This window comes from Dermacentor albipictus, chromosome 4 (genome assembly GCF_038994185.2).
Source record: "Dermacentor albipictus isolate Rhodes 1998 colony chromosome 4, USDA_Dalb.pri_finalv2, whole genome shotgun sequence".
NCBI lineage: Eukaryota > Metazoa > Arthropoda > Arachnida > Ixodida > Ixodidae > Dermacentor > Dermacentor albipictus.
In genome coordinates, this window is record NC_091824.1 from 16,409,164 (window position 1) to 16,431,223 (window position 22,060).

At 52.1% G+C, this 22,060-nt stretch overlaps 1 protein-coding gene across 3 annotated transcripts in view; it reads left to right on the forward strand.

The window, feature by feature from the left end:
• The first annotated feature begins 7,228 nt into the window (after window positions 1-7,228).
• Window positions 7,229-22,060, forward strand: part of Fas2 (fasciclin 2) — a 192,804-nt gene continuing 177,972 nt past the window's right edge. Inside the window, exon 1 of one of the 3 annotated variants that reach the window (XM_065450683.2) lies at window positions 7,229-7,988. In XM_065450683.2, the coding sequence (XP_065306755.1) occupies window positions 7,907-7,988 (82 nt within the window). In that variant the 5' untranslated portion in view covers window positions 7,229-7,906. The remainder of the gene's footprint in view (window positions 7,989-22,060) is intronic. The other 2 variants (XM_065450697.2, XM_065450689.2) reach the window with 2 other exon arrangements.

A 22,060-nucleotide genomic window follows, 5' to 3' on the forward strand; every position in this document is an offset into this window, starting at 1 on the left:
GGCCAGCCAGCCGAATGGAGAAGGTGCGAGCGCACAGGAAGGCTTCGACGAATGTGCAGACACGGCTAGGGAAGTGAAGCCAATGAAGAATTCCGACAATTGCTTCGTGACTCACATAGTCGTATGCTTTACGAATATCCATTGCCAGAATCGTGCGAATTCTTCGGGAGCGGCCTCCGATGAGAACCACGAAGATGGCACGACATATTTAGCGATAAGAAACGTGCGCCTGTATCAATGTTTGTCTAGCCCGATGCGGCCAGCCAAGTTCTGTCCATGGCCATGCGCGCTGCGTAGAGCGCATGCGCTGCTACGTCCTAGCACGTCGGTTCCCTGCCGTTTGAGGAGCCGTGAAAAGTGTGACTCAAGACAATCGGTGAATTTGCTGACACGAAATCACTGCGTGTGCTACTGGAAACTGTGTCTACCGCTCGCTAGGCTGTGTGTTACGGCGCTGCTGTCGGCACGCGAAGCTTCAGCGCTGGTTGCCCATAGCTACTGGGAACCAAACGTCGCAGCAAATCTCGATTCTTGCTCCGGGATCTCGACGCAAGCAGTCACGTGTTGGGCCACCACTGTGGCCTCACGGAGCGTTCCCTTTCCAATGTTGGCTGCGTGACGTAATGCTCTCTCGTTACCTTTCCTTCCTCCATGCGCAGTGCAAAGCGATCGCAGCTGTGCAGCTGTTCAGGGGAAACGGTCCATTGTAGCAAAGCGGACGCAGTCCCTAGATTTCCTGCTCAAAAGATGTCTAGGGACTTTAGGCGCGTCAGGCCGCCGCACCGTTGCTGAGCGCGGCGCCGCCTAAAACGGCGCACTGAAAATAATAATAATAATAAAAGAGAACGGACGGCACTCGCGAGAGTCGCGTCGCGCTCCTCGCCGCAGACATAATAAAGGTGGCCGCTCATCGCTGCTGCTCCTGCCAGAAACGCCGCTCTCGCTCGAGTGCGTCCCAGAACAGAGGGTTGCTCAGTAAAAATAACACACACGCGAGAAGGAGGAGGGATTAAAGATGGCCCTGATGGACACCGCTCGCCTTTCGAACTGGCCACGGACCCAACTGGTCCCGCGTTATCCGATCGCGGAGCAGCCGAAGCGTTGCGAGGCGGGATGCTTCGCCGACGCGTTCCTTAGCGTGGGCGCCAGACCGGAGGATGCAGCGCCACAACGCACCCAACGTGACATTCATGGAGCTCTAAAAACGGTGCGTCTACGAGCAGCGTTGCCTCGCAGCTCCCGTTGTTGTAAAGCAGCGCTTCTTATCCGATTGCTTTCATCGCACGAGAAAACGATACGCAGAGCGTCTGCAGCTACTTAGACCGAATGTCCCGTCGGAAACCTCTTTAAAGCGTCTCCAGTCTAAATGGTTTCCGCAAAGATGCATTTTTCCTCAGAGTTCGAGTTACTCTCAAGTCCGGCCTAACTTAACGCCGAAAAATATATGTCGCAAGCTTTATGTAACCATCCGATGCCACGAATTTGGCCACACCATTCTTGTTCGGCTCGGCGGCGCTTTGGGAACCGCAAATGCATCTAACCTTAATCACAGTATTGAATCTGACAACTCTGCCATGCAGGTTCCTGATGGTATTTGCAAGCGTTATTTCATTTAACACCTCTTCTCCGGACTGTTCCGCGCGGACCGAAAGAGCATGCGCTGTGGACGTGAGCCGACGTTGTCACCTCGCAACCCATCGAGATGGCATTGCGGCGAGGCAGCTCTCGTATAGGAAAGGTCACATACAGCGTGCCTCAACGACCCTTGGAGGTCAAGCGCCGCTCGCGTTATGTGCGACCGCCCTCCCGCGTCGCCAGTGGCGTCCGGCTGCGCAGCACGCGGTGCCAGCGGATGCCGTGGAAATTGGGAGGCGCTCTGGAGCGCGACGCGTGGCCACACCGGCGGGAACCACAGCACGAGGAGAACGAGCGGCGAAAGCAGGCCTCGCTCTGAACGCAAGCCGGGGCAATGCCGGCGTCACCTGGGTTTAGGGCGCGTTCTCCTGTGTACGGAAGGCGCTGGTTATCGGAAAGTGAAGCGTCACGATCACGCTGTATGCGGTCGTATACTGCTGCGATTATGAACCACAGGCTTCGTGGCTCATTCCTCGGTTCACTCTGTCCAGCGATTTCGCATCCTTTTCGTGTATAGCCGCAGCGGTGGCCGCGGCGTTGCGAGCACTATAGGTAACGGGTTCGATGCCCGATGAGTACACGTTGACGAGCCCCAAGTGGCACCCACAACTATGGTGCCCCTCAAGTAGGCCGCGAGTTCTGCGTGGGTGGATGTATGGACGAAAAACTTTATTAGGGTCCTTTAGGGCGCGCACTAGCGCGCAGCGGGCCGCTCCCACGTCAGGACAGAGAGGCCGAGCCTCTCCGCCGCGTCGCGGGCCCGTTGGACAGCCCATAACTGTTCTTCGAGGTTGGGGCTGTGTAGGACTGCGTCCCAGCGTGAAGAAGTGTTGCTTTCATCGCCGCGTAACACGGGACATCGCCAGAGCATGTGAGGTAAATTCGTTAAGTCATTGCATAGTGCACATGCATTTGTTGTCTTAATTTCGGGATACATCTTGTGAAGAAGTAGGGGGTTTGGGTATGCCCCCGTCTGTAGAAGCCTTAGTGTCAAAGCCTGAGGTATATTGAGTTTGCAGTGTGGTAGGGGGTAGATCCTCCGAGCCAACTAAAAGTGCTTAGTAATTTCGGTGCTTCAAAGTGTTGTTTTCACTGGCTTTACTTAACGAAAAATAACAAAAACATAGACGTTTCGCCACCTATGCGGGTGGCATCGTCAGTACACAAAGTAAAGTAAGTAAAGTAAAGCCGTTAAGTAAAGCCAGTGAAAACAACACTTTGAAGCATGAGTTCCCTTGGCTTTTGGAGCATTTTCTCAAGTAATTTCGGTGTACGAGGAAGGTGAGTCCCGATTGTCAGTACCCCCAGCGTCACGCTGCCCGGTAGCTACGCGGTTGATGATCCCTCGCGCAGCTCCGTGTGCCGACTCATTGAGGTTGGGCGGCGCACCCTCGATCTGTCCCACGTGGGCTGGAAACCAGATCAATGTGTGCGGCTTGATCTCCTTGCTTCCTAGTAACCCTAGGGCCAGCTCTGATATGATTCCTTTGGCAAATGCCCTAACAGCTGTTATGGAGTCACTGTAGATTGGTGTCCTCTTGTAGTCCAATAAGGCCATCGCTATTGCAGCCTGCTCTGCGATCTCAGAGGACTTCGTCCGAATCGAGATTGCGTTCGTTATTTGCCTTTCATGATCTACGCTAACTACAGCGAAGACCTGTCCGTCAGCGTGGCGCGCTGCGCCTGCGAAACTGTTCTCCGAAGCCCCTTCACGAGCCTTTTCCAGGAGAACCTGCGCGCCTGCCCGACGTCTTCCTACGCTGTGTTCTGGATGGACGCTTCGTGGGATCAGGGCGACAGTGATACGGTCCCGCTGCTCTCGAGGGATGCTGCAGAACTTTGTTTTGATTACTGTGGGGGGGGGGGGGGGGGGGACGCCCAGCTCCTGTAAGATGTGTCTTCCAGCTTGTGTGGTAGATAGCCTGACGAACTGGGCCCTCTCCTGTGCTTCCGCTATTTCCTCTAGCGTGTTATGCATGCCTAGTTGAAGTAAGCGTTCCGTGTGAGTGTATATGAGGAGGCCGAGAGCTCTCTTGATTGCCTTCCTGATTAATGCATTGAGCTTATCCCGCTCCTATCTTTGCCAGTTGTGCATGGCTGCGACGTAAGTGAAATGGCACATTACGAACGCATGTACCAATCTCACGAGGTTATCCTCTCCGAGGCCTTCTTAGTCTGATGGCATTGTCCGTCTTCTTAGTGAGTCGCAGCACTGTCTGGTTGTTTGAACCAGTCGACTCTACCCTCATGCCGAGAATCCGGATAGCATCCACCCTCGGAATATAGCCTCCGTCGCTTGTGCGCAGTTTTATGTCGCATTCGGAGAGTGGTTTCCACCCCTTTGGTTTCGGGCCTCTGCGCTTGGTTCGATAAAGTAGCAGTTCCGACTTATGCGGTGAGCACCGAAGGCCCGTGGACTCAAGGTATCTCTCGGTAGCATCAATCGCCTCTGGCAGGGCCGTCTCTACCTGCCCGTCACTACATCCCTTACACCAGGTGGTGACGTCGTCTGCGTATATGGTATGACTGATACCGTCTATAGCAGACAGTGTCCTGGATAGACCAGTCATGACGAGGTTAAAGAGGGTTGGGGACATGACTGCCCCTTGTGGCGTCCCCTTAGACCCGAGCTTGATCATGTCTGAAGTCAGGTCCCCGATTTTAAGGCTGGCTTCTCTGTCTGACAGGAAAGATCTCATGTAGGAATGAAAGTGCTTCCCCAGGTTAAGGCTCGAGATTGTGTTTAAAACGAACGAGTGAAGTGGCCGATAATTAAAGCCGTCTCTTCTCTCTCTGGCGGCACTGCGTACAGCGCTATGCGCTCCTGGGGATTGCGGCGCCGCCGAAGAGCCGTGATCAAAACGGACGCGATCGGGGTTGTTATAGGAGCCAGCTCAAAATAGGCCGCACCCGTAATCTGCAACGCTTCATTTCATTTACATCGCATTTTGTCGTTGCCTCAAACGCGGCCTCGCTGCTGTCATGGCCGTGATCGGCTACTCGACGTAGAGGATGATAAAAATGGAAAACAAATCTTTGCAAAGCACTGACCCTGATCACACTGATGTGACATTTTCGTTTGCTTTGCTATCGCATTCTGCCTCATGTGCTATCACCGTCCAAATATCGCTAGTTTGCCGTCAGTTACAAATCACTGAAGTACCGCGTCAACGAAGTGTTTGTCACTACGCACGTCTATCTCGATATTCCTGCACAGAGTGTAATCCGATAAGCACCAGAAGCGATTAAGAAAGAAAAACAACACTCACAGCTGCACGTGGTCCCTTGCTCACGCCGCTATTTTGCGCTGTTTCCACTCAAGTCATGAACCAACCAGTCCAAGTGCATCTGCTGTCACTGTTAATTTGCTGTAAAATTAATATCGGGCAAGCTGTCACGCACCGCTGGTCTCGAATGACGCTTAACAAATGACGCTTAACAAAGCGTTTTTAGCCTTCCTAGGACATTTGTTCTCGGGGACGGTAGAGCACGCACGAACAAATCCGCAGCGGGGATACAGCTGGCGCAGTCATGGCACAGAAGTGTAGACCGACGGAGAAAAAATTTCTGTGAAGGCGACGTTACTTGTGAAGTAAAGAAAATACGCACAAAATTGCAGTATTAAGTTGAGCCGTATTAGTAATTTAAGTTTCTCCAAACATCTTCACTCGGTAAGCCGGGCCTTGAGTTCCTGCACCAGCTTGTGACGTCATGTATTCTGACAGCGTCTGCTCAGGCTTATTAGTTATTCATCGGCAAATGATGACTACACAACATCGTATTAAAAAGGAACCAATGACTCAGGCTAGCAAGTTCTGTCAAGCTTTTCTGCGCCAAGACGGCCAAAATTCGACAAATTATTTTGCAACCCCTGACGTCACGCGCACATACAGTCACTGACGTTTCGGCGTAAAATTCGAGGCAGAGAAGCTTAATAGGGTTCATTCCATTCGCTAGCGATCAACATTTCTCCGCCATATCAGTGAAATAATGGATCTGAAAGAACATTTTAGCAGTTCTAGCTGATTTAGGTTTGCTTCTTGGTGTCCCTCAATGAAAAGACGCTGTAGAGATGGACGAGTGTAGTGGTATCTCCCAGTATACGTTTTCAAAGAAGATGTCCTTCGTGTCTATCCACTCATCCATCCGTCGCAGTCGACCAATCTTGTTATATATATATATATATATATATATATATATATATATATATATATATATATATATATATATATATATATATAGATAGATAGATAGATAGATAGATAGATAGATAGATAGATAGATAGATAGATAGATAGATAGATAGATAGATAGATAGATGTATGTATACGACCACGTGGGCGTAAGTGACATCTGAAAATGAATGAAAATAAAGCTTCTAAAAGGACCGAGCCTCAAGCTTTACTTCAATTCGGTGGTCTGCCGTAGGGTCCAATTACGCAAGGCTCTGCGGAACTCTTAAGAATGCAGCTGGAATCACCTACCCGCATGAAGACGTCGCGTACAAATCTCTGTAAAGGCTCTAACAGAGGCAGGGTTGTGATATTCAACAAACCGAAGGAAAACAAGTCTATTGTACGTATAAAGTGAATCAGTCTTATGAAGTACATCAACAGACACGAGGTGATCTTGGAAGCAAGCCTGGTAAACTAGATAACGTTGCCTATTCATAAACTCGACAGAGCCGATCCCTAAAGGCTCACTCACACTATAGGCTGACCCGACACCGATTTCGGTCTGCTGCCGACTATCGGCGATAACGTTTTTTACCTCCGTGTTTTTACACTGTATCGATGTCGAGCTCTCCGGCGACCGTCAGCAGATCGTCGGCGTCGGTACAGCGTGACAGAGGCGCCGACACGAAGGAAAAAAACGCTGTCGCCGACAGTCGGAAAACAGAAATCGGTGTCGGGCCAGCCTATAGTGCGAGTGAGCTGCGCTTTCCCTTCGCTTGATGCAGATCTGGGCAGCATATCCACTTTTTCCATTTACCTTGGGGCAGTCTTTTTCACTCTTTTTCAAAGTTGAACGTTCTTTCCCTATTGCTGCCATGGTGTCTGCTAATTTACAAAGGAACAGGGAAATATATTTATCTCAAGCCGCTAAATGAAGTTGCACGAAAGCTCAGAGCGCATGTGATACATATAGTCATACTTGTGGGCACTGTTCGCAGACGGAGTAAGCCACCCGCTTTCTGTATCCCTTTGTTCTTTCGCTGATTATTCGCACGAACTGAGCGCACGCTAAAACTGGAGCGCTCTGTTTCTGTGGTGCCCCGAGGTCCGTATAGGCAATAGGTGTACGAAGGATCCCGAAAAAGAAACCAGAACATATAAAATTAGGCCAAATGACACGCTACCTCAAGCACGCACTCCCGTGCGTTCATCGTTTGGCCGCGCTATCTCGGCCCAATCGCCGAGGGTTCAGTTTTCAGACAAACTCATTCAACCTTGTAATTACAACGTGCGTTTCTGTTGTTATCTGGCGCGTCGTGCTGTTCTCAGCAGGCATTGTGGCGAGGAAAATAAATGAAAGGAGGAGGCAGCCCGCAGACACCCGTCATGAGGAGACGTGCTGGGATAAGCGGTCTTCGTGCTGGCCTGGGCCGCCGTTCCATTTCAGGAACAAACAAAACGCACGCGCAACCGGCCCGCCACTAGCTAAACCAGTTTCGGCTTTGCTGGTGCTTGCAGTTGGTTCGCTCGGCCGCCGGCGCCCGCGCCACCGCCGCCGCCGCCGCCGCGTTGCCCGGCGCTACCACGAGAGGCCGCCACAGAAACAGCAGTGCTATCTGGCAACCTTGGCAGAAACGTTGTTGCGCTCCGGGATGTCAAAGCAAGCGGGCCACCAATGAGCACGTAGCAAGCATCGCTTGGAGTCCCCGTTTGAAACGATTCAAATCCGCTCTAAATGAATCAGTGCCGTCAAAACGGAGATCGCGGTGGATTCATCGACTGATAGCGCTGCGACGCCTGGCTTGTATCGGTGAGTCAGCGCGGAACGCGCGCCTGGGGAGAAGTGGTGGATATCTCTCTGCGGACTGAAGAGGCCGACCGACCATCGAGCGGCACGCAGCAGCCCAAGTCCGGCCTCCACGACGGTCGTGTGTGTGTGGGAGTGCGTGCGCTTGTGCATCACGGCGTTCGTTTACGGCGCCGGACCCTTCGGCGCGGCGTGCCAGCGGCGAGTGCGGCGGCGGTGTTTACTGCACCGCGGAACGACTAGGGGCGGACGGGCGCATCGTTTGCCGAAGAGCGAGTTTTCAGCGAACATGACCCTTAAATTATTGTGCAGCTTCTGGAGGATGCCATCACAGTGGCTAATATTCAGCCTCGTGATTTCGTCTCTACCGGGTGAGTTGTGGTTCATGTTGTTTTTTTCTTTCGCCCGCATTTTTTTTTTTTTTTCGTTCGGCGTGTTGAGACGGACGCCTCCCCGGCTCGCTGTTCGGGAGGAGCGTGCGCACAAGAGAGCGGCTGGAGCAAAACACGGCGGTTAGGCCTAGCATGTTTGGGCCGTTGCGTCGGCTGCTTCGCGCATCGCTCTCTGGGATGGTTGCCCCGGGCATCGCGCGCGCCTTGCCCCCGCTCCCAGGGACAATCCTTTGTTTCAGCAGCGGGCCTGGTGCCGCTTCTCGCGTTCCGCACCTGCGGAGTTAGCTTTGTTTGCGTCTTTATACCGCTTGCTTTGATTTGTGAACTTCGCGTAGAAAGCATGTCTGTTTAGCAAGTTGTGCGCTTCGTCCGCGCCTTGCACTTTAAACACCCTCCTGCCAGCTGTTCGTGCAACCTGCCATGGGCGCGCAGTACGAAAAAGCAGGAAACACGGTGGCGCTCTGCACATGCAAATTACGCGCTTTTCGATTTCTTTGCCGTAAGGCATTTTGTGCACAACGCGCCAGCTGCCGACATTTCCTTGTAGTACTTTGTTACTGCACTTTTCAAGCACGTTGTTTGGATGTTTTAGACTACATGTTCCGTGATTAATCCTACCCTCCTGTCCCTTTTGTTGCTGATTGTTTGCACGGTCGTAAATACACGTTGTGGTTATTTGCATAGTTTTTTTTCGTTTGCTTTTGGCTTTTTTTGCCGCCGTTCGCATAAGCACCCATTTCAGCGCGGCTGACGTCCTTATCGTTCTGCTAACCAAGGCCTGTAATTTCGAACCCAAGATCTGCACCGAAGAGCCATCCTAATGCCCACCGCTGCTCTCGAAATAAATGAACAGGTCGGTGTTTCGCTTGTAGCTATAGCCCCACGGCAGCCGCATTTCGATGGGGGCGAAATTCGAAAATACCCGTGTACTTAAATTTAGGTGCACGTTAAAGAATCCCAGGTGGTCCAAATTTCCGGAGTCCCCCACTACGGCGTGCCTCACAATCAAATTGTGGTTTTGGCCCGTAAAAGTCCATAATTTTTTTAGCTATAGTCGTACTTCGATGTTTTACGAGCTGCCCGATTCGCTCAGTTGGAGAAAGGCAGTAGCGTTTGTGCACCGCGCTTTTCGATGTCAAATTTAATTCCGGCTGCCGACGCCGTAAATAACGTTGAACGAACGCACAGTCACGCGCTCTTATTTCGTTCCCAAGACGCGCACTTGTCACATGGCTGCACGTTCCGCATATTTCCAAAGCCGAGTACCCTTAAATATATAGGATACGTTGGTATATGTGTGTAACGTAGCGTTACTGTGAGTCACTTCGTTATATTGCGTCCGCGCATTTGTGATGGTACGCATGCCGCGTTTCTCGTTGTACTCATGCTTATCTTCGCTTGGCCGAATCTCGCGCGTGCCTACAACGCCCCTTCCCTGTTTGCAGAGCAGGCGCCGCCAGTGTTCGCTGGACGCCGCTTGCACGTCTGCCGGCGGACGCTTGCACAAGCGTGTGCCGCCATTACGCGTGCGGGCACCGACCGAATCGTCAAGCGGGTCCATCGCTGACGAGACGGCAAACATGGCCTACTGCGGCCTGCTGATTGCAGCCACGGCCAACGCTCGAGCGTTGATCAAATCGGCGGGGCTGTGCGCGCTTTTTATGCGAGCGCCCATTGTTTCGTTTGGGTCAGTTGCGCTACGACGCCGGCCTCTCTTGGTTTCCTTGTACCGGTGTATCGTAAAATCATAAACGAACGTAGTTCCCGGGAGACCTTGCGCGGAATAGGATAGAGATCCGTGCGGACGCTTGACTTCCTTGCGTCGGCATCGCGTGATCGTGCATTTACCAGTTACGCTCCTGTCGCTGTGCGTGAAGGGCTGCTATATCTGGTTCACATTTCACGCTTAAAAAAAAAACAGTGTAGACAATCTCAGTTTCGACAAGGCACATGAACTATATTTGTATGCATAGAACGCGTAATGTGCCAACAGCCAGCCACTTGTTTCTGATTTTGCCGTTTTTATCCTCACTGCGCGAGATGGTGGACCGAGGGCATATGGAAACTGTTTTCCGTGGACACAACAGGAGTCTTGCAGGAAGCGTTGCGATTCCATAGCTAGTTGGATGGCGGGCTGACCATTTGCATATTTCCCGTTGCTGGGGAAGGTAGCTCGCTTTTGCTGCTTCTCGTAGACTCTGGCGACGATATTGTAGCTTTGGCTCCTCAGTGGGCACAACAGAATTTTCTCTCCTGCGAACACTATACGCACTATTTACTCCATTAGGCCTTATGGTGACCTCTGAACAAAGAGATCGCTTTTCCTACTATAATACGAGATATTGTGATTGTCAGTCGCCGATAAATCGCCAGCGAGCCGCCGTTCAGCGCAGTGCGGTTCAGTAGCGGCTGCCCGAAAGAGTGCGCGGACGCACGAGAACTATGCCAGTCCTGTGCGCATCGGGTTTTGCCAGACAGCGCGTCCGATTAAGGTCGCCGGCACGAGCGACGCTTGGTTAGTGCGGTGTGTATCGCTGGTGCGCCGCGCGAAGGCGGGCCGGGGCGCAGAGGGTGAGCCCCGGTGTACGCCATAACGGTGGAGGCACCCGCCAGGGTTTCCAGTCCAGGATGCGGGCGTCCCTGGGCGGCGCGCATTCCCCGCATACCGACGACGTGTGCGCGGTGACGCCTCGCCATTATTGAGTTTGGCCCTGCATGCGACGGTCGCGTTTCGGCGCACAGAGGGAATCGCTTTCAAACGACGCGAGGTTGTTGCTACCAGGCTCCCGTCCCTATACTGCAGCTCCAGAGAAAGCGAAAACACTTTTTCCCTCCCTTTTCACAGTTTCGGCCTCGGTATTTTGATTTGTTGCTGTTTTTCTCGTGGCGCGGGTGGTGGTTCTTCACCCCGGATTCTCGATTTGACCTTCCCTCGGAGATCAAGCCGGGGAGGGGTCTGGAGGGAACCTGTGCGTGGGCTGCAGCAGGCGAAGGTTCGAATTCCTCGCCCGAGTCTCTCTCTCTGGCGTAATGGGCTTCCTCTTTCCCGTCGTGTCAGCCGCTTCTCTCGGGCGTCGTGCATGTTCACGCCGCCGACGCGCTTTATAGGGCTGCGAACGAGATCTCAGCGGCGTTCGAAAGCCGGGTCCCGCCAAAAAGACAGACACGCTGCCTCCTGCCACACGATGGTCAGAACGAGAGTCGCCGTAATCATGCGCCTTCGCTGGCGTCGCGTCACCGTCTCGTCGGCCTCGTAGTGATAGCGGAAGCGCCGTGCACGCCTGCCAACTGTGTCCGCAGGGGGAATGTGCACTGTGCCGGGAGCATGGCGACCTCGTGTGCAGCGTGTACCGGGCGTTTCGCGTTGCCAGAGCTAGTCTAGAACCCACCTTTTCAGGAGAGTGCTACGCTTGCAGATGATTGGAACCATCAGCACATTATTCATAGCCGTCCCGAGCTTATTTGAAGGGTGGTAGTTTGCCAATTAGCTAATGGGGCGCTATTTTATTTCAGTGCCTAAAGTCTTATTGTAGAAGTTGTAGAGTTGTTTCAATAACACCGAATCGAGTTGTTTCCATGGCGTTGTTTTTCACGTAGTTCTTCCAGGCCTCGAAGAAAGCCCGCGTGATATGAAAAAATGAAAGAAAACGTCACTGCGCATTTGCGCGTCTGGTATGCAACGTTGTTCTCAGGCGTATTTCCAAAGAACAAGGTTCGCATCTAAAAGAAGCCGACGAGTGTTTTTCGGTCCGCCTTCAGCGCCGACCCATCGCTTTTCATTTCGAACAGAGCTGACGGTGGTGCCTGTTCTCGCAAAGGAACGTGCCGCGTTCGTTCTTTAGACACGTGATTTGAGACCGCGGCGACCCTTCACTGCGAAGCCGTGTCCCCCGGCGTCCGTGTACGCCTCCCGTCGACGTGAACAAAATTTCCGTCTCCACTTTCTCGCAAAATGCTCTGTAGCCCTCAACCTAATGTAGGTGTCTTTGAAAAAATCATACTGAAAATGGTCGCTAAGAAGAGTCTGTCACGACGCCGAGTTTTATTTACCTGTCATAATTACTTAGTTCACATTGAAGTTGTAAACGTTACAGAATTCCCGTCTGCTGTCAATACATGGCCGTCTAAGGAGGGAGTATCGTTACAGAAAACGGCTGTAACTCTTGTTTTGTCGAAATTATCCCAAAACACGTTATATGACAATTAGCCGCTAAGAAGACTAACATTACGCAGTTCCATGTAGTTTTCGTAATGACGTAGTTCACAGTAAAGTTGTAAACATGGTAGAATTCCCGTCTGCCATGCGGTGGTACTTGCACACGTCACTAATTCATAAAAGAATAAGAATAAATCACTACACAGTTAAAATATGTATTCGGTGTCTGTGTCCTTTAATAATAATAATAATAATAATAATAATAATAATAATAATAATAATAATACCTATATACACATATATGCGTAGATTAAGGTAAACCGGCCTTCTTCACAGAGTGAAAGGGCTGACGAATTTTTTTCGTTTGCATTTTGTCATATTTCGCGTTTTCTTATTCAGAACTTCGAAAAAAAGAAGTACCTAGAGGAAAACTTCGCGGAAATGATTTTATTGGGTTGTATTAGGCACACGCTGCAATGTTCAAAATAGGGATATTTTAATATTTCGTAATTTACTTTAGCTAAATAGCCAGATATAATCGCGCATCCACACATACTCTCGGTACGACTACGAACATCATGTGGTTCGTGTACTCGTTTCCTAAAGCTTCGTTCAAGTTGCGCGAGACACCCGGTGTGTTTCGAAGCGCGTCGAGCGATGCAGACCGGGAAGCGCTGGGTTCAGGTGCCGACGTGTCGGCAACTCTGGTGTTGCGATATAATGCGTAGGCGCCGGTCGTGCTACCTTTTTCTCGTTATTTTGGCAAGGTTTCGCCTGACACTGCGTGAGCTCATGTCCGTACGTCACTCTTTTGTTGGGCCCTAAATTTCAGCGTCGAGAATGACCAACCAGGTGGCTTATTCTTTGTATATATAAAAAAAGTTTTAAAAAAAGCAACTCAGTTGGGCTAGTTGCTAGGGATTCGCGGTTGGGGGAAATCACAAGCAACGAGGAAAAAAATAGCGTTAACTTTTTTTTTTTCGCGCTCCTTGTCACCTCCCAGTCAAAATTGCTTAGCAGGCGAACATATTATTTCGGTTATCGTTACGGAACGATGGTCAGCTTGTCAGCAGATAATCGTCCATACTCGAACGCGGGCATTATGAGTTACAGCTTTCGTCCACGATTCGTGCGCGCGCTCTCGTGATCGACATGAGGGTCACGATTTCCGCGTGACGCGTCGAATCGTGCCCGAGCTTTGTGCTAGACACTTCGTCGTCTAGCGCGACGTTCGGCACGGCTGCTGCGCCGCATTGCTCGAGGGGGGGGGGGGGCACTGCGCCTGCTCGGTGTCCGCAAACTGAGAAGCGAGCGAGTGTTGCTGGAAACTAGCACTGCGCGTGGTGCAGGCTGTCGCGGCGCTCGTGCTCCCACTGCGCCGCACCTGCATGCCGATCAAGCCACGCTCGCATTTGCCGCTAATTAGTGTTTGGTTTGAGCGCATCTACGCACAGGAAATGAGAGAAACAAGGGACGAAGTAGCTGCCGACGGAGAGGTCGCAAAGCCCGCCTGCTCTTCAGAACGGCAGGATAGGAAAAATGGAATGACAACGCGACGACAGATCCCACATTAAAGTAACCACTCAACGCGTGCTTGCTACTCATCGCTAATTCTTTCTTTTTTTTTCGTTCGAGCAGGTCTTTCCTCGGCAGGCGCGCGTAGTGTTTAAATGCTCATGAAAAAAAAAAGCGCACATTACGTAACCGTTGGACTATTCGGGTTACAGAATGGGTGCCAAGAGAAGGGAAGAGCACTCGAGGACTCCAGAAGACTTGGTGGGGCGATGAAATCAGGAAATTCGCGGGTGCTAGTTGGACTCGGTTGGCGCGGTACAGGGGTAATTGGAGATCGCAGGGAGAGCCCTTCGTCCTGCAGTGGACGGGCTGATGATGATGATTTCATTTCGGCCAGGTGAAGCGCCTTTTCCGAAACTATTGATGGTGTATTGATGCTGAAAAAATAGTTTCAAAAGATTTGAACGGAAAGTCCAAGTTCCCACGTTGATTTTCACCGGTACAGCAGCGCCGATGAGTGTCACGTATCGGATTTTATGGTATTATCTTGCTTGGTCTGTCCTTGTGCCGCTAAGTAAATTTATATAATCATTTCGGTGTTGATCCCGCGCTTCCTTACCAATGCAGGGTAATCCTTACGTAGCGACAAACTCGAACAAATGAGCTCGAAATCCGTGACGTCCGTAGAAACCGGTGCGGGAGGTTCGAGGCGGCGTACGCCAGCAGTCTTTTCCCGTCTGGCCACGGCGTTCACCTTCTGAGAACGAGGATGCATCAACCGGCCGCGTCGACCGCATCCCGAAGGACTCGAAAAACAAGAGAGATTACGCTTTGGATGCCCGTTAAATAACTTCATGCTGCCAAATTGGGACGGATTCCTCCACTGCGTATATCTTCAAGGCCTCGAAGATTTCTTATGCGCTTTACGATAAGCGAATCTGCTTTTCGACTAATCTTGGCAGATATTGTTTTTTGATCGTGTTGCCACAACGTTCCTGCGATGGAAACGCAGAGCTAACCCAACCCCGCCGGTGGTTCTCCACATTTCGGGGGCAGCTTGGAACCCTTCTCGGTTGGCGAGCACTTCTGATGGTTTGCCGATTGTTGTCTCGTTTCTTGCGCTGCCAAGCGTATGTAGTTTGCTGTCAACTGTGAAATTACTTCGAAAGCACCTCTTTTCCGGCGGTAATCGCGACGAATCCTGCGTACCGTGCCGTTTGAAACTCGTCCCCTCGCCTGGTGGTCCTCCTTCGTCTTCCTGTCCGCGGGGCGTCTTGCTGCCCTCGGGCGTTCGCATTGCTCAGCCTTCGTCTGTTCACTGGCGCTTATCCAAGCAGGGTTAACGCGTATGATTGTTGTGGGCGTATTTGACCTTGTCGCTTTCGCTGACTTGCTTGCAAAATTCAGGAGTCGTTTGTCGCGCTTACATTTTCCGAGGCGAGCATGAGACACTCGTAGGGGTTCGAGGTATCGTTTAATCACACGTCCTTATACCCTCTGGGCATGTACTGCAATATGCCAACATGCTCAATGGTGTCCATACGCTACCCACGATGGATGGATGGATGGATGGAAGGTAGGAGCGTCCCCTTTGAAACGGGGTGATGTCAGTTGCCACCATGCTCAGATTTTTATTTTGCCTTTTATTTTTATTTTTATCTGTGTTGTGTGTTATTGAATTTCTCGATTTTCTTTAAATACGTCTTCCTACCCTTTTAACCTTATGTCACCTCTCTGCTTTTGAGCCACCAATCCTCCAATCGCCTTTTGCTAATTTCCACCGCATGTTTATTTACACGACTCTTATTATCTCTGAACCCTAGGGCCTCAGGAAGGGTGACTGTGGCCGCATCGACATCAAGATTGATACCATCACATTTTAGTATGAGGTGTTCCATTGTTTCTACATATTTACCACACACAGTACATGTGTCTTCTTCGTTAAATTTCTTTTTGTAGCTCCGCGTTCTAAGACATCCTGATCTAGCTTCAAAGAGTAGGGCACTGCCTCTTGAGTTATCATAAAACGCTTTCTTCCTGATCTGGTGTTTCCAGTGTCGATACAGTTCCACACTATGCTTCTTTTCCATTGAATTTATCCAATTTTTACCTTCCGCATTTTTAACGTGTCGTTTAATGTTCTGTCTTCTTCGTCCTCGTGTCTGGCATACTTACTGGTTAGCTTCCTAGTTCTTTTCCGCCATTGTGAGCCAACGCTCTTTCTGTATAGGTATTTAAAGGAATAGTATAGGTACGAAGGAATAGTCAACGGCGCCCCCTGGCGTCCGCCCCCCGAGTTAGATAGGAGCAGCAAGTACTTGCGCAACAGGTGCACATAGTGCAACAGGTGACCGAGAGTCCACCTGCGCCTATGCTACACAAGGCACCGTCGCCGCCGAGATTTTCTCCACGGCTTCCGAGACTTAGAACACCGAAGTCGTTTCGGTGGTCGTTTCGTAATGCCAGATGAACATTGGCGAAATTAAGCGTGAATTTCGTTACTCCGGAGGGCCGATTTCTAACCGAAATTTTCAGAATTTATGCGAACTTTTGACTAGTTTCAGCGGACAGTCGCCGCCGCCGCTCCATCCTCAATTTCTTCCTTTTCTTTTCTTTTCTTTCCTTTTTTTTTGAGGCGCTACCACTGTACTAGTCTTCACGCGTGCCCGCTATGAAGAATTGAGGAATTTTTCGCACAACCTATACGAGCGCATATCTGGTTTTGTTCGGTTCTGCTCATTTAGTTGTGCTCGGCCCGGTGTCCCGCAGATGGTAGGAGCGGGCGTTAATGGTTCGAGTCGCCAGTGCGCAGCGAGCACCGTCCGTCCAGCGCCGCGCGTATGACTCGGTGTAGAGTCCCCCCCCCCCCCCCCCCCCCCCCCCCCCCCGGGGACGGCCCCACTGCGCGTGCTCGGCGCCGCTTGCACGAGTCGCCGCTGCGCGCGCGACCGTGTCGCCGGTGCTAGGGTGCCTCGCCGGTGCTCCCGTGGCGGCCTCTCGCAAGCGCCGCGATAAGGAAGCCTCTGGCGGCGCGCGCGGCCGGCCGTGCGTCGGACGAGCCCGCGGACTTTGGAGCAGCAGCTCGCCGGCTTGTATCGGACGCCAGAAAAGAAAGGCAGCTGGCGACAAACGCGGCTCGGGGCACGCGGAGGAACCGCTCGGCCGCGATGCAGGGAACCGAATCGAACGATGAACCCGGCGGGCTGTGTCCCCCCCCCCCGTAAGGCGCGCAAAGCTCCGCTTTTACGGGCACCGGCGGTTGGTCGAGGCGGTTAGCGCGCAACTCGGTCGGGTCTCGCGAGGGGGCACACTCGCGCTTCTCGGCTTCTGGCGATCTTCGCGGCGAAAGTTGGCCGACGACGATTGTGCGAGGCGTTTTCGCCGGCCTCCCACGGCGTGCCCAGGGTCGAGCGCGCAGTAGGCAGCCGCTTCGTTAGCCGCTACCCACGGCGCTAGCTCCCTGGCTGTTGCGCTCCGCCGCTGAGCTCGAGGTCGCGGCAGCCGCCTTTCGATGGGGGCCAAATGCAAAAACGCTCGTGTACGTAGATTTATGTTCGCATTCGAGAACCTACGAGTGCTTCACTACGGCGTGCCTAGTAATCGATCGGATCGTCGTTCTGGCACGTAAAACCACGCATTTAATTATTCTTTCCGCATTAGCCGCTGCGTTCTGGTGCGCGTCGGGAACGCGTCCCGTTGCCGCGCTTTCGAAAGCCAAGCGCGTTCGGGCGAAATTCGTGCGCGTGCTGTCTCTCGCCGTCGCCCGTGACACCTTCGGTGCCAGGGAGCGTGCAGCGCACTCTTCGGCGGTGCCTGGGACGCCGTCCTCGCCTTGCTCCATAGTGCGCACAGCCCGTTCTATATAACACGAACTTGTTGCACACGTATTGACGCACGCTCTGTTGCAACTGGTTTGTCGGGTTGTGCTTTCGACGTCTCCAGCGATGTACCGAACTGGATCGAGCGAGTCAGCTTCTTGGCGCTTTAGCCTTTGCAAGCGTAAACCTGCTGATATATTGTAGCTCATTTATTTTACCGACTGCGGCTTTCACGTCGGCGCTTATGAGCACGTCTGCAAGAGCGCCGCTTGAAGATCCTTCCACCTTGGGCTTCCCGTCAGCTCAACAAGAAAAATTTCAACCTCTGGTCATAAAGGCCACGAGACCAGCCCTATCCCTACCATCGTGTGTGGAACTAACTCTTTTCAACGAATTACGGCAGGTGCTGGCGTGTGGATATTTAACCTAACGAGCTGCCAGAAGTGTTTTCCGCTGTTCTGCTACCGGTGAGATCTCGCGCTGTAAAACGTCACGGGGTTGCTTGCCTGCTTTGTGTGGAAGGAATGAGAAATCGTCGCACCGTGCGCGATCGACCGCCCTCGGAACGCGCTGGCCGAGCGGACTGGTGTCGCCATCCGCCGGAAAACGAGTCGCGACGCAGCGGCTGCGCCAGAATTCGCGCGTTAAGAAAAGCGAAGGCAGGCAGCGTTAAGGTACGTCCACATTAGCGACAAAAACTCGCGCGGCAAGATTCACGAAAAGCGGCAGCAACGCGCGAATCGGTGCGAGACCCATCTTTTCGCGGCAGCCGCAAAATGAGCACCAATAAGAAGCGAGCCGCGATGTTGTGGCGTCACCTGTCGTATAAACAAAGAATCATAACCTATGGGCTCTGAGATTGAACAGCGACGCGCACGCCGTAAAATCTGAGGCCAATCCAGTCAAGGGGGCTGTTTTTGTTAAGCCTTCGCACACCGCCACCGAGACGTTGACGAAGAATCCGCCTCACCCGCCGTGGTTGCTCAGTGGCTATGGTGTTGGGCTGCCGAGCACGAGGTCGCGGGATCGAATCCCGGCCACGGCGGCCGCATTTCGATGGGGGCGAAATGCGAAAACACCCGTGTGCTTAGATTTAGGTGCACGTTAAAGAACCCCAGGTGTTCGAAATTTCCGGAGTCCCTCACTACGGCGTGCCTCATAATCGGAAAGTGGTTTTGGCACGTAAAACCCCATAATTTAATTTTTTTAAGAATCCGCCTCGCAATGGAAACGTTTTTGGAAACAGTTCGCGGATATGCGTGCCTCTATAACAAATCGAACGTCGATTTTAAGGACAAGGAGCTGCGCGCCAATCGTTGGGACATTATTGGACAACAGTTTGGCATGACAGGTGAGTAATTGGTGAAATTTTCTGAATGTTGCGGGAACATGTGCGAGCATGTCATTGTGTTTGTACATACCATGCAGGCGAGCAGGCAGCGGGGGAACTTAAGAACTTCCGCGACCGCTGGCTCAAAATAGCCATGGTGGATGGAACACGAAGTCGGCAGAACGAAGAGCGCGTTTTAACGAGAAGTATTGAATGGAACGAGACAACGCGGGACTCCACGCACCGTTGCCGCAAAACGCAACTGTGGACTTGCCCGCACGCGTCTGCCGCGCGCGTTTTTGTCGCTAGTGTGGACGTACCTTTAGTCTACAAACGCATCGCACTACCGCCACATCACAATGAACGTGCAAAAACACATTTCTGGAATCGCGGGCCATGTGCAATTACTGCAAGCGAGACATACATAGATCCGTACACTCGAATAAGTGTTAAAAAGGGAAGGACTTCCATTCCTTTCAAGTAATAAATTAGCCGAAGGTGTGCGATTATTACCAGCTTCTCCGTTGGAGCATTCCTTCAACCACACTCGTCAAACTTCCGTACACGTAATGATACTAACGTCCCTGCTTCGCGGGAATTTTCGTCCAATTGGACGGGTTTAAGTTCGTCGTTGCGAACTTGAAGCCAGCCTCGCGGCGCCTTTCTGGCATCGTGCAGGCAGGAGGAAATTAGAAGAGAGCATTGCGGCCACACAATTCTGAAGCTAAAAAGTTATCGGAAAACGCCTTAGGTGGTGTTTTAACTTCACCGATGTTGCTGTGCGGGTCTTGCTCGATCTGCAATTTCGTTTCACGGGTTCTGGGCTATACATATTCTGGGAGACGATATCGCTATTCGCGCAGAAATGTATACTTTTTTTTTTTATAGCTCTCTTGTTACACAAAGATAGAAATGGTTCGTTTAGAAAGAGACTAAGGTTTAGCTCAAAGTTGGGCACGTGATCGGGCGCCGCGCGTTCCCCGGGTTGCTTCGGCGGATGCGAGCCTCGCAGCTGGCCTCCCACCGCCGACCGAAATCCGCGCGCTGTGGTGCCGAATGCAAACCCAGCGAGCGGCCGGGGCTACGACTCAGTTTCGCACGTGCACCGATGCTGGCATTTACACGAAACGAGCACGGTCGCTCGAGTATTCCGCGGGCCGGCGCTCCCGTTCGTCCGTAGCGGACAGCTGTACACGCCCTCGTGGCGCGAGGGAAGAACCGCTTGCAGTTCGCCACTCGAGGCGGGCTTCCGTCTTCGATCGGCAGAACAGCGCGCGTGAGGTGCTCGAGTGGCCACGACTGCCCAGCTTGGGCGGCTGCGCCTCCTTGGCCTCGCGACGTCGCCGGGCACCGGAGGCGAGCGTGACGGGACGAGTCCCTTCCGTCGGCGACCAGCGAGAGGCTTTTGCATGGCGTCGGGTCATTCATCCGCCTTTGTGATTCGCTGGCCGACTCGTTTGCCCGTGTTCCGCTCTGGCGCCGGATCGGATTCTGCTCGTTGCATGACCGCCGTCTGGCTTCTCCTCTTGCGGTGGACCGCCCTTCGTTCTCTCTGCCGCAGCAGAGCTTGGGAGTTGCGTGTGCGCTCCGTGCGCGTCTAATTTGTCCCTATTTCGCCATTGCCTGCAGCTGCGTCCGAAGCGCGGTGCCCGCTCGCCATGGAATGGCCGCCTTCTTGCCGTCTTCTGTTGTGTTGGTGTTGAGTCGCCGCCTCCTCGCCGTCCGTGCGTTTCTTTTCGTTCGCTCGCTCATTCCTGTTCCGTTTTTTTTCCTTCTTTTTCCCTTCTTTTTCCCTTCTTTTTCCCTTCTTTTTTCCCGCAGTAAGTTTGATACAACTTGTGGCGATGACAATGTGTCGGATTTTTTTTTTTTCCGTTGACTGGGTTCTTTGACAGCACGCGAGACCTCATCCTCCACTGTTGGTGTTTTTGGCACCTTCGTCAATCCAGTGGTCATGCGAGGTGGTGTCTGGCGACCTGCAAAACAAACTGCGCTTTCAGAAGGAAACTAATATATATATATACATATATATATATATATATATATATATATATATATATATATATATATATATATATATATATATATATATATATATACACACATATATTTTCAAAATCAGTAGGTCGGCCTCCCGTCGACGCTCTATTCCGTCAAAAACACCTAGATTCATTTCGCTAATTTTCGATTCTCCACAGAACCCATGGGAAAAGTGCGCGAGCAGGATATTATCGTGGTGGACCCGCATGCTTCCTTTCTTTTACGTCGATTTTGCGCTCATGGAAGTTCTTGCAAAGCTAACCAAATCGCGTACAGGCACGCCTGGGTTATGTTTCCAACACGAGAGCCCTCAGTAGGGAAAGCTCGAGTTAGCAGCAACAATAGTCTGGGTTGCGTAGCCTCTTTCTTTGCTAGTACGAATCCCCATGCCAGCAAGAAATGCCTCTTGTGGAACTTGTCTCTTCATTAGTTCATTTTTTCGTTGTTTTCTTTTTCTCTTTCAATTTCCCCGAGTGCTGCGGGAAACCCGTAAAAAAAAATTGCGGCTTGGGAAACTGAGTTCCGAGGTAGACTGAGCAGCCACAGTGCTTTCCACTGCCGAGGCATTATATAGAGTTCCGGTGGGATGCGGGAACGTGACCTGTGCCGTTTCACCTTTCGTCCATACCGGCGACGTCGTTCTTAGTGCACACCGTGTCGGCCAACGTCGGTACTGCTGGCGGTCGTGGAAACCGCGCCATTGCCGCCGCTTTCACTTGCTGTGGGCCGTAATTGCCTTCCTTCTTACGCGCCGCTGGACGAAATAATGGCGGGAACTTTCTACGTTCCCCTGACCGTCTCCGGCTACTTACATGGCTGAAAAAAAAAAAGAAAAATACCGGGCCGTTTTCTTCGTTTTGTTGCCTCCTGTGTAGACTGAAGTATTTAGTCCGCACTCAGTGCGATGGCTGTGAGCCGGGTGGAGTATGTCCTACCAAATAGTGTCCACTGGTTCCGCGACCGTTTCGCAGTGTTCCCGTCAGCACACACTACGTCACGTCAGGAATAACCGAACTAGAGAGAACAGGGAGATCGAGACAATGGGCGCCAGTCAAGGGACGCCTATGGAGCCTGCGATGGCGCTTGTGTGGCCTTTGCATGGGGTCGCCGCTGCTTCGGTGTGTCGTAGCGCAACAAATGAATAAACCAGTCGCAAGCCACCGAAGTGTTCGCTGGCACCGTGTTCAATACT